The sequence below is a fragment of the Bombus terrestris genome, chromosome 2, assembly GCF_910591885.1.
Source record: "Bombus terrestris chromosome 2, iyBomTerr1.2, whole genome shotgun sequence".
NCBI lineage: Eukaryota > Metazoa > Arthropoda > Insecta > Hymenoptera > Apidae > Bombus > Bombus terrestris.
Window position 1 is genome coordinate 14,293,657 of NC_063270.1, and position 12,744 is coordinate 14,306,400.

At 35.6% G+C, this 12,744-nt stretch overlaps 1 protein-coding gene across 25 annotated transcripts in view; it reads left to right on the forward strand.

Moving 5' to 3' along the window:
- Positions 1 to 9,108, forward strand: part of LOC100648046 (MAP7 domain-containing protein 1) — a 197,327-nt gene extending 188,219 nt beyond the window's left edge. For 24 of the 25 annotated variants that reach the window (XM_048414396.1, XM_048414399.1, XM_048414402.1 and 21 more), the window contains 9 exons: positions 1,385 to 1,564; positions 2,030 to 2,337; positions 2,420 to 2,633; positions 2,699 to 2,820; positions 2,903 to 3,144; positions 3,239 to 3,362; positions 3,468 to 3,799; positions 7,213 to 7,469; positions 7,551 to 9,108. In XM_048414396.1, the coding sequence (XP_048270353.1) occupies positions 1,385 to 1,564; positions 2,030 to 2,337; positions 2,420 to 2,633; positions 2,699 to 2,820; positions 2,903 to 3,144; positions 3,239 to 3,362; positions 3,468 to 3,799; positions 7,213 to 7,469; positions 7,551 to 7,564 (1,793 nt within the window). In that variant the 3' untranslated portion in view covers positions 7,565 to 9,108. The remainder of the gene's footprint in view (positions 1 to 1,384; positions 1,565 to 2,029; positions 2,338 to 2,419; positions 2,634 to 2,698; positions 2,821 to 2,902; positions 3,145 to 3,238; positions 3,363 to 3,467; positions 3,800 to 7,212; positions 7,470 to 7,550) is intronic. The other variant, XM_048414397.1, reaches the window with a different exon arrangement.
- Positions 9,109 to 12,744: the final 3,636 nt, after the last annotated feature.

Genomic DNA, 12,744 nt, shown 5'->3' on the forward strand with positions numbered 1-12,744 from the left:
ATATTCATTTTATCGATATATCGTCATTCACATAGAAATTCATAGACAAACTATGTAAATATGACCAACAACATCATTCTATATTGTACATGTATATCCCTATGAGCATTATCACGCTGACAGTATTATTTACTGACAATAACTAGACAGATCTTTAGATTTATAGATTATAATAATTTTCATCAACCAATGTTTTACGATTGAGAATTCGTTTTTTTTTCTTTTTTTTTTTTTTTTTTTTTACATCCCCGAATGAATCTATTTTCAGGATATTTGTCACTATCTATGCTCGCACTCCTGCCGTTCTATATAACTTGAGTTGGGTGCACATGTGCATGCGTACGAATACAGTGAGGAGCCATTGTAAATCAATAAGACAGAAAATCCTTGTATACCTCGGTTACTTTTCGTGCAACTTCGCGAGACGACGGGTAGAAACTCATGCTTAACTGCTTGCATATCGAATAGAGACTAACAAACGATCTTCAAAGCGTCTAACGCTTCAAACTTTTCTTTAACCATCGATTTTGTGTTACTTTATATTATCCTAATAACGATATATATCCGGCTGCATGAAATTCTTTTTGTGTTAATTATTGTACAAACTGAATTGATTAACAAAACGCTCCTGCTAAGGAAACGAACTCAGATCTTACCGGCTTTTCGGTACCAAGGGTGAAGGTACGCTCTAACGTTTTCCGGTAAGCCACACTTTTTTTTTCTTATATGTGTATATATATATATATATATATCTTATCACGTACACACACGTTTTACGCACAATACTAGACTGTGTACAGACGAACCGCAATCGTATTTAGTGTGCAATACATTTATATCGCTCCACTTTCGTTCTTTGATTCTTTTCTTTCTTGCTGTTTTTACGAGGTCTCGTAATTTCCCCTCGTTTCTTTTTATTTCTAATTTATTTATTTCGGCCTCTTTTTCTCAGTTACTCTCGATGTACATATACATTTCACATACGACACGATCAATAATATTTTTGGTGGCGGTGCTTGTTTTCTATTTAATTTCGCTACTTGTACCTCTTAATATATTTAAGTCTATTCTAATATATACAAATCAACGAAAAGACTGATAAGAATAGAACGGAATGGAAAAAGGAAACAGAAAATACGATTTGTTTGTCGAAATATACAAATACTCGTCAGCATTGTGCATCGGCGCGATCTGACGCGATAATCTAACGAAAGAAAATAGAAAAAGTAGAAAGAATAAAAGTTCGGTTCTCTCTGAAATGCCGCGGCAACGCGATGCTGCCGTGCATTTCACGGCGTTTGTTTGTTTAATGTTTAACGCGCGACGAACACAATGCATAAAATACGTAAATCAAGAGATGTTCACCTTGGGTGGGTACGCGTAGGCATCCGCAGCGGGGAGGTGACACCGAACAGCCCATCACGACCGCACAGCTCCATGAGTCAGCAAAGCGCCAGCAGTGTGGGCAGCAGTAACGTCAATCTGCGTCCTCGTACAGCTGCCCCGCGTCGACCGCGACCTGCTTCTATTGCCGGTACCGGTGTTTCGGTCACAGAACGACACAGTGAGCATGCCTTTTTTTGAATACTCTCTTGTTATTAAAAAAAAAAAAAAAAAAATCTTGTACACGAAGGGACCAAGCGGGCACCGCTCGAGTGTTCATTTCGCACGAAAACGTGCGGATCCATTCGACGCGACGAGAATCCTTTTTGCCCTGCAGTATTTGGACCCGAACTTCTGTTTGCTAAACACTTTGTTCGAAAAACAGTTTGTTTTTTTCTATTTGAATTGTCGTTCCAAACGAACGTTCATTTTCTCGATTTTTCTATGCAGTGTTTCTTTTTTTTTTTTTTTTTTTAATTAATCACGGTTTTAGTTTTTGTACATGGCTTACATGTTATTTATCTATTTAATTTGTTTTTTGTCCTTTTTCTTTTGATACATGAATCGAGATTGCACATTCAAATACCGCGTGTACGTAGACACAAGTGACTCGTGTCGTGAGTTTCAAGTTTGTAATAATATGTAGATCTAGTGAGCGAACCGAAATCGACGAAGGATTCGAAACCGCCACTGCCAAAGGTCCATAGCACTCCAAAGAAATCATCTACACCGAAAGCGACGGAGATCAAGAAGCCGACAGAGAAACTGGTGAAGAGCGCGAAGGCTTCACCGCGAATAACCCCGAAAGTGACACCGCTGCAAAGCCCTGGAGCCGAGAATGCACCGCTGATTCGTGGTAGTACCGGAGAGATAATAAAAAGTGACGTGAAAGAGGATACAAAATTGGACGATAAATACGAGGAGAAGAAAGACCAAGGCACCGAGAAAACACAAGTAATTAATTTTCTCCATTAAGGAAATGTAGGCTATGCACGCATGAAAATGATCGATATGTGTTATGTATTCTTAATTGCAGCAGGAAATAAGCGCCGCGGAGCAGGGTAACGAAGAAATGAAAAAGTCGATCGTTATCGAACAATCCAATTCTATATCTAAGCAAACGAAGGACGAGACTAATTTGAATCAAGAGAATCAATCGACTGTACGGTCTCAAGAAACACCCAAAGCTGCGAAGAAGGAAGCCGAGGCGAAATCCGAGAACAACGTGGAGGAACAGGTCGATATGTCAGGTAAGCTGGACTTTGGATATTGAAATATGAATTAGGAGATTAATAAATAAATGGCCGTCTTTCAGCATCGATGATAGCGAAAATCCGGATCACTACGGAAGAGGAAGCCAAGGCAGCTATAGCTGAACGTAGAAGATTAGCTAGAGAACAAGCTGAACGAGAAGCCGAGCTTGAACGCCAACGACAGGTGCGGTTTTAAAGAGATTTTTCGCATAAAAGAGTGGATTATTCGCGAAAAGAAGAGACTTCATAGAGAGATCTTTTTACAGGAGGAAGAAGCCCGTTTAGAGGCCGAGAGATTGCGCGCTGAGGAAGAAGAACAACGTCGTTTGGAGGAAGAAACGCTTCGTTTGGCTAATGAAGCTCGTGAAGCCGAGGAACAGAGACTGAGACTGGCGATTGAGGAAGCGAAACGTCGCGAGGAAGAGGATAGGAGAAGAAGAGAAGAGGAGGCTCGTCAGAAACAAGAGAAAGAAGAGGCTGAGCGGAAAGCGAGGGAAGAAGCGGAAAGGTCAGTTGATTTCTTTCAGATGACGTGATTTTATTCGATCAACATTCTCTGTGGTCAAGCGTTTAATGATCACTATGTAATGTTTTTGTTACAGACAGCGGATCGAAATGGCGGAACGCCTTAAGAGGGAAGAGGAAGAGAGACTTGCTAGACGTAAACGTGTCGAGGCGATCATGCTTAGAACTCGGGGCAAGAACCAGAATAATACACCTACGAAAGTAAGATTACACATTTTTCGTTCATTGAATAATGTTTATGTGATCGTTAATTAAACTCTTGTTCCTGAAAGAAATATTTACGATCGTGTTTCGTGCTTTGTATAGGGTGAAGGTGGTGATGGCGATAAGTTGAAAGAAGACAGTCCTAACGATGAAAATAAAACAGCACCAGGTAGCAAAGTCGAAGATGTTATGACAGCCAGTCTGATATCCGAAGCGACTCAACAATTCATTAGCGGAGAGCAACGAGCTCATCATACAGAAAACAATACTACTACGGACATTGTGCATAACGGCACACATAGTAATGGCATTAATGAAAGTAAAATTGTGTTGGATAATAATCAGGGTAATGTGGAAGGAGAACTGAATGGTCATCATACAAATCACGGAAACGGTATCAACAGTCAATCAATTACACTGGATAATGCCACCGTGTAAGTATATCAAATTCAAAGTTACAGATCTGTAACAAACATTTCTATTAACCTAAGAGTTACATCCTGATACTTACCTGACCGCCATTAAAACAAAAACAAAAAATCCAAGATATAACTGGATTTCGCATCGATAACAAAAACTGAAAGATAACATCGAAGAGCATCTCAAAGAATTGTAAGTTCATTTGGTTTTTAGATCATTCGACAATAATATTATTACGAATGCCCATGCAAGGCTTATATCAGACTAGCGTTATTTAACATTGCTAAAACTCTCCTTACACATGTATACATCCACGCATTAGTTATTTTCATAACATTTTATGAGAATATTTATTTCGTCCCTTTTCCCCCCTCTTTCGGCGCGCATTCGTCGTATAGAATGAGAAATATTTTTCCAAAAGAAGAAACAATCCTTTTAATCGAAAAAGAATGAATAGCGAACATTTTAGAGTATTATTTCTATCAAATGCATATTTTATCTAAAGTTCCGTGCGAATATAATATATAAATATGAAATACACGCGATGTTACGCCATATATTTACTAAACTCGAATGTAGTTTCATTCAAAATGATCATGCAAAATTATGGCTAATATAATGTAACTAATATGATACAATTATTGCACAATATTAGCCATTGTATACGTAAAAATATTGACTGATTTTTAGTGCCGTTCATAAATATGTATAAACGTATTTGGCGTACAAAATATAGTTTAAAAAAAAAGAGTTAAAATGTATGTTGCAATTATGAAAAAAGAAAAAAGAAAAAAGATGGAAATATAAATCTGAATCAGAGCGTGCATTACATGTAACATTACTCTGTCACAAACGTACATGCTAATATGTGAAAACTGCAGATTCGTAATCATTATAAAACTAGATGTACAGTACTTTTAAATCTTGATTTAACGCAAATATACATATAATACTTTGTATATTGAATGATTCAGGGTAACGCTCTAGTCATTTATACAATAAAAGTTATTTATAGATTCATGACGAATTAATAGACACGCACATACAATATGAACTATAAATAACAATTTCTGAAGTATGTAGTAACTAGTCAATCTGTTTCGAAATTATTGCTTATAATGTCGCCTTCTATCTATTTTTGTTATCACTTAATCCTCCGTCGTTATTACTACAGTTTTAATATCATTTGTTGCTACAGTTTTATATCATAATTTTTGGTTTTTCCAAGTAAAAAATGAAATGCTGAATGAAATGGCTAGAGTGTGAACATTTTTTTCTAAACGAATATATAATAGAATGAAAAAATGTGCCACATTAAATATACACATAATAAACATAATGTATGATTTTATGACCAGCATTAAAACAAAGAAATAATTAAATATAGTAAAGCACCGATGCTTAATTGCTCTACAGAAGAAGAATTAAAAAAGATGTTGGAAGATTATAATCCTGTACGTTTATTATACATACATATAGAAGCACGCGGTGTGTTTAGAATTAATCGTTAATATGTATATATAATGAATTTTGTTGTTTGAGATGTTTTTTGTGGTGTTCGTACGATAATGGAAAAATTAAGTTTGAAAATATATCTACGCTATATGTACACTATACATAGTTATTTCAATAAGAAAATTTATTGCGCTTTCCTATAATACACATCGGAAGGAATTGCTTATAAAATAACATTTAGCTCGATAAAAATTGCTTCATAATAAACCACCAATATGATGGAAACGATTTTACATATATTGTACATTGCAAAAGTAGTCAGAGCAATGGTTGACAGATATGAGAAACAAATTTATAACAATTATTTAATGCTATTGAAAATTCATCTAATCGCATGATTATACCAATAACTAATAATGAATTATGTGGAAGATTATAATATCATCGGTAACTCGAGAGGTATGAGGAATGTATATTGTATTGTCTATTATACTTATATATATTTTATAATTTATATTTAACCTTATAATAGTTAAAAATATACTATTTTTAGGTAGAGATCTAAAAGAATAATGAAAGGTTTAACCTATATTGTACGTCGATTCTTTTAGTAATGCGTTAATGGCATAAAACATGTAATGTTATACGAAGCATGGAAACGTTAAGCAACTAACAGAGCTATAGCGTTAAATACTAACTAATCAATAATAAATTCAGTGTACATAATGTAAAGAAAGATAAATAGCATAAATTTAATGACTCATCTAAACATTTTGTTTGTAATTTTATCATACAAGTTCATCAAAGATACACTGTTTCGTATGTTACTATGTTTGTATTCAACTTTATAGCTGTATACAGTCTGTCATCTTTGATGAGCTATTACTTTATCTTACCTCCAATTAGTTACCATTCAAGCTCGACGTGTGTGCCTTAAGTACAATGTTCATATCAACATTTCTTCTTACCGATTCTATTACCACTAATGCATGTTGTGATTTAATTGTATCAATATGATGTGGCTTCTACTTTTCTTTGCTCTACTTTGTACCTGTTCTTTATGTTTGCGTTGTATATCATCCAGCAGTACGTGTCAACTTACTGTCTACTTTTGCTATGTACTATCGACCTTTACACGTTTCTGAAATTATTCTTTTGTTGTACGAAAATATATATTTCACACAATCCACTCCACAATTCCTACAGGAAGTTACCTATATCGAAACAGGGCATGAATATTTTCGAACTTATTCTACCTATGAATAAGAGAAATCGAAAATAGGGAACTACACAGGTCAAAACAATCGTTATCGATCTGATCTGTGAAACCTGCTGTATGGTAGTATCATGTATTTATATATTACATAATGTACATACCTAATTTTATTGGGTATGGCTAAAGGGAAATTCTTTTGTATGTTAATTGTGTTTTCCATGTACACTTTACGTTACGCCATAGAATTTTATATAAGTTCACAAGCATAAATAAAATGCTTTTTATAGTTGCTTTACAGTATTAAGGTAGCCAGGAAAATAGTGCTGGTGCAAGATAAAATATTATCATCAACCAAGTCGATTATAAAATATGTTCCCAGGATAAGTGTTTGTTTCTGAACAATTTTTTATACTTATGGTTTGATATAAGACGAATGACTTGAAGAAATTCAGCAATCAGCATATAGTTGTTAATTTTTTATTTTCTTCGTTTATTCGTTTTCTAGACACATTAGATACTTTGAACATAGCTTTTAAATTAAGAGATTAAAAACATAGTTACTAATAAATAATCGTATGTGTATTGTACATACTAATTCTAGTAAGATAGCGTTCAATGCGAGTCGTCTATAATTGGCTTAACCAATTTAGAGATTGTAATTTCATATTAGAAATTACAATGCGCTGATGCAGTAGTAACCTAGTGTTAATTGCCTATTATTTAGTATTTGTATGTTTCCTTTCGCTGATTTTATAGCAAACAAAACAACGTGACCAACAACCTGTTAGACCTAACGGAATTCGACTCTCTCAGTAATAGCAGTAGTGGTCCAATACTCCAACTGACATCCAATCTGGCCAATGAAGACACCCTCAACTCGAACCTAAATCCAGCAGCTATACCTTTCACTCCAATGGCCAACACATACATGCCTACCGCTGCTAATGCCAATGTAAATCCGTTCCAGGATTCTTTTATGAACAACAAGCCACAAGATAATAGTCAAGTACCAGGTATGTGTGCGTATTACTAGCGCGATATTAAGATATAACATGTACGATGTGAATGTAATCATCACTGTTCTTGATCTGCAGATCTTTTATCATAATGCGCGTATTAAACATTCTGGTGAACGGATGAAGAACGATTGGATTCGAAAATATACCGTGTTGCTTTGCAGCGAGTAATAGGTATAATACTTGAGATGATGTCATTTATGAGATAATGTAAATATGCGCTATCGATGTGTAGAAATGGAGACCTAAGTAGAGAAAACGGGGGCACTACGTCAAACAGAAAAAAAGACTACTTTGTCCTTAAACGTCACGAGAAATGTAAAATAATATATAATGTTAATTAATAATATTATGTAACAGCAAATAGGCACTCAGTCCATTATAGTATGCTATAGATATAAATCTAATCTTTTAGAAGACCTTAAAGGGAATAAGGCCTGTTTATAACATATTGATTTAAAATACGCGTATATATTTTATTGTATTAAATTTCATTAAATTAATTTCACACGTAATTTTCACCCATACTGTAACATGTCGCGTTCAGAACGTTCTAAATCCTGGCAATTTTTAATGGAATGAGATTTTATCGAATTTGAGAAACACGAATTAATCGGTACAATGAAATCTTTATGCGTAAACGAACGTGTAAAACGGCTTGACAAATATTGCACAAGATGATGAATTGGTTGAAATATTTTACGAAACTTATATCTGCCAAAATGACGTAGGAGGTAAGCTCCAATGATTATCCTTACATAAGAGATAGTATAATATTACCTTATAGAATTTGAATATAGAAAACGAGTATATATATATATAGTCATATCTAGTAAGATCTTCTGCAGATATGATGTAAAAAAAAAAACACATTTCTTCCATACTACATTTTGGGGCGTGCGCTCACTAGTCAAGCAATTTTACTGTTTTTATTATATTCTTCTCTTTTCCTTAATTACTATCCCCTTTCTTTTTTGTTTTTTTTTTTTTTCTAGAAAACTCATCTAATATTGGTACTCTAGGTATCCACTAGATTTCATTACTATTACGTTTTCGTGAATTTAACATAAATTTTCTAGCTGTGATGTGACGACGATGACGACGAAGACGACGATTGCTTTGTGAAATAGCCACTGCATACGTTTATGAAATAAGAAACTGTCAACTATGTTACTTTATTTATAAATGATATTTTACTAGTTGTGGTAGGAGACGAAATGCAAATCTACGATTAATCGTTTCAGTCAAAAATAAGACATTAGCATAATCATTAATGGAAATCCTAGCGAAGAGCTCGGGAAATATTTTGTAGCAACTGAAGTGAACAAAATTTAAAGGTCGTGTTGTGTTGATCATAATATACAGTAGTGGCTATTCATTTTAGTGGTATCATACTAGTATACAGATAGAAAATGATAATTTTAAAGCCTGATGTTATTGAGCAAACATTGTAATTGGTGTCTAAGACATGAATTATTTGTTACTATTGTGGCATACTATTATAAAATCAATACGATTAGCATGCTTTGTGTTTAACACTTGTGAAATCGCAGGTGCATAATCTTATACACATGGTTGTTTATACAAAGGTTAATAAAGTATAAATCTGATTAACCTAGTTTTCAAATAGCAGAAATGAAGAAGAAAAAAGAGAGAGAGAGAGAGAAGTCATCGACATGCCTGAAAGGATTATCATCGATCTATACAAACTCTGTATACCGTTTGTTGTCTCTTTTATTTTGTAATCTTTTTATGTTTGTGCTACGTACAATATTAGAAGTTCTCTTGAATTCTTTCCGCATATGTTCTATTGCGATTGATTTAAAGGAATTTCGCGCTGCATGCTTGCTATCAGTTCTTTTTCCTCGAAATTGTTTAATTTAAGGACTTTGAGCACATATATTTATGTAATACCGCAGTGTGTTGTATCTCAAAATAATTTCTATTGTGCAAACAGAAATCTAAGAATCGATATTTTAACGACACAACAAACAAACAAAAATCTGTATTTTTATCGACAAAGATTGTAGCACACTGCTGTACAGAAGCATACGATCCTAAGACATTTTTAATTGCCTAAGCTTCGTAAGCGCGTAGTTACGATACCGTGAGGGAACTCAAATCAGTTTTACGTATCATAGCTCGATGCTCCACGTGGACTATTTTTAACCATAAAACTATCGTCGTTGCTTTCCGTGACAGAACTATGCAATGACTATATTATCGAGTTTATTTATTCAAACTATTTTATTCGGTCTAACTAAAACTATTCTATAAGAACACGTAATAATAATAACTATAATAATAATAACAATAATAATAATCCCAATACATACGAACAAATGTTTCTAAACATACAAATACTGAGAATGCTAAAGATCATCAGTCATGTCTAAAAATACTTCGTATTGTATAAATGCTTGTATGTAATAAATACTTAATATTGAAAATAAAAGAAATATTATTTAATAAACCTCCTAAACTTTCTTCCATTTCGTCGCGTTTACGATCGCGTTAACACTACAATGCGTATCGTAAAGTCAAACGATAATATTATAGCGACTATTGTGTTGCAGATTCACGCAAGTATCCCTTAAAGCCGTTTCTCGACTTCAAGCCGGCGTGAAATATGTTGAAAGTTATACAAGTGTATCTTTTTATTTATTATTGTAGAAACACGTACCACATCTATTTTCATTTTAAAACGTAACAACTAACATAGCCACAAGGTAATGGCCGTTGAAAGCAACAAGGTATGAAATATGGAGCACATACCTGGATGCGGTTCGTCTCTAGGGTGTCACTCTCGTAAAAAGTAATGCTCCTGTCTAGGAAAACTTTGTCTGTTTTACCCAACCGTAGTATCCTTGACGAACACTCGTTTTCACGCAACCGAATCGTATCTGCCGGAGTACGATTCCATCTTTCATCGAAAGTCGCTAACTCTAACCTTCCAACATATTTCTTTTCTATTATTCACATCTGTTTCCAAAATATTGTGCCTTTCGATCTTTCTTATTTCCTTACTAGCCTCCTCGAGTATCAAAATATCAAGAACAATTTCTACGGTAAAGCGCAACTTACCTCGTTCCGCTCGAATTTTGAAAATCGTTCAGAGCTCTGTTGCCTCGTACTTGCCAGGTACTCAAGCCTATTAGCACAGGGAACAATTTTTGTTTCAGTTAAAAATATTTCTCTCTATCCCTATGATTGTTTAAAAGACGATGCCATAGGTTTTCGCATAATTTTCCATACTTAAGAAGTAAGTAAAGTTTGATACATATAGAGACATTTTTCCCTTTTTTGTATGACGATACATTTCAATGTGAGTTGTGCTCAAAAGGAATGAAATCGCTTGTGAGCCTCGTAATCCAGTGTTGCGTCTGGTGTAAATTAATTAATGAAACAACGTAATATCACGAGTGTTCTTTCTCTTTGCCACGTTATTACGACCGAAATAGCGAAAAGGATCGTCGCTGTAAAATGAGGATTTTAGATACGCGCATGTTTTCCAGCGGGCGCATAATTCCGGAAAATTAAACCGCAGCGCGAGATTACACCGAAAACTTTCCGACTCCTTCGCAACGTAATTTTTGGCCGACGATTTCGTTTCCCTGTTCCGTGCCATCCTTAACGCGACTAACCTGGTAACGTTTAGCGAAACTTGATTCTTTACGAAGCATCCTTTTTCACGGAGTGAACACACGTTTCTTACATGAAACATAGTATCCAAAGTTTAATTAGCAGCTAAACTAAATTCAACCGGTTCTTAATCTATCTTCGTTATCGAAGCAAACTTAGAAGTATCAGACAGTATTACGTTGTTATCGGAACGATTAAAGTAGAGCCGCGGAGCATAGTAATTCATCGTTTGGGAAATCCATGGCGGTAATTCTGTAATGAATTCCCGCAACTTTCGCGAAACGTGAATCGACCAAATGAGAAAGGACCGGTCGCGAATATTACAATATACATTACAATTTATGAAGAGAACGACTACATTCAAAGTAGCGTTTTACACGAGGGATTACGGTCTATATTTATCTTAGCGAGACCTTTAGTCGAGGTATCATGCTCACACCATTTCAGGAATATTTATGACGAATATTTCGCGAATAATGACCTTAATGGTTAATTTAAAGTCCTTAAAACGTATTAGAATATGCTCTCATAAGCATCCGTATGATTAGTTGAAATCGTCTGGTCGTATATTTAGAATGGAAGGCGTTTTCGCGCTTTACCGAGTCTCAATAATTGTCTAGCAAACGACAGTTAATATTCTTCTCCCTAATTTATCTCGGAAACTCGGATCGTTCCGTTTTGGAGAAGGGCAAAGCGGTATTCCGGTAGAAGCTTTCGCAGTCAGGGCTGTAATCCAGCAGTCTTGGGCTGGCACATTCACGTGGCAGCAAGGGGTGGTACGGGTGTAATTTGCGGCTTGTAATACCGTGCCCGTCGTTTGTAACCAGTTCGGGATACGCAAGTACGGTTAAGGGGAGGAGAAGGAAAACGAAAAGGGAGGTAGAAGGAGGAAACCAACGTAACCGCATCGTCTCATCGAGGGGATGTTTTCCACATCTGAAATGGACGAAACTTCCCCACGCTCATTTCCTTGCCATCAGAAAATACATTTGTCTACTTCGCCGTGCTCCGTTACTCTTTCTCGACAGCGCGTTCCGTATCGGTTGAATACATGTTTCAATTGCTCTGTACTTGTTTTCGCGGTAAACTTCCATTTATATCGGATCATATGCTAAAAGGGAGGTGGAAGAAAAAAGAGAAATGGTGTCAGACGAGGGAATTTTGTCGACTCTGTCCCCGGGTGCAATCTCTATGTAAATATTTTTATCAAGCCGTTGCTCCCAATTTCAGTAAAGATAAAGAATAAATAAGAAAAATAGGAGATGGAAGAGGAGGGGGGGGGGGGAAGGAACGCGAGACCGAAACGGCGAAAGATTCAAATGAAATTCCGTATTTCGTTTTACGAGCATGCTCGATTTAGCGGGTGGTTCAATGGTGGAAAGCCCGAACAGGGTTGAAAAGGATGCAACCTGTGAAGGGATGCATTCATTTTGCACGGGTCATAAGACCTTCTTGCGATGCTAGAGAGGGTTCGGGACTCTTCTGCCGAGGTTACTGCACTTCAGGGACGACTTATCCTCCTCATCGACCACCAGGAATTCTCGCGTAACATTTTCTAAGGAATTCTCGAGGAAACGTACAATTTCTGAAAAGTTTCGTGGATAAAACGTCGGTCGTTGTACCTTATGTT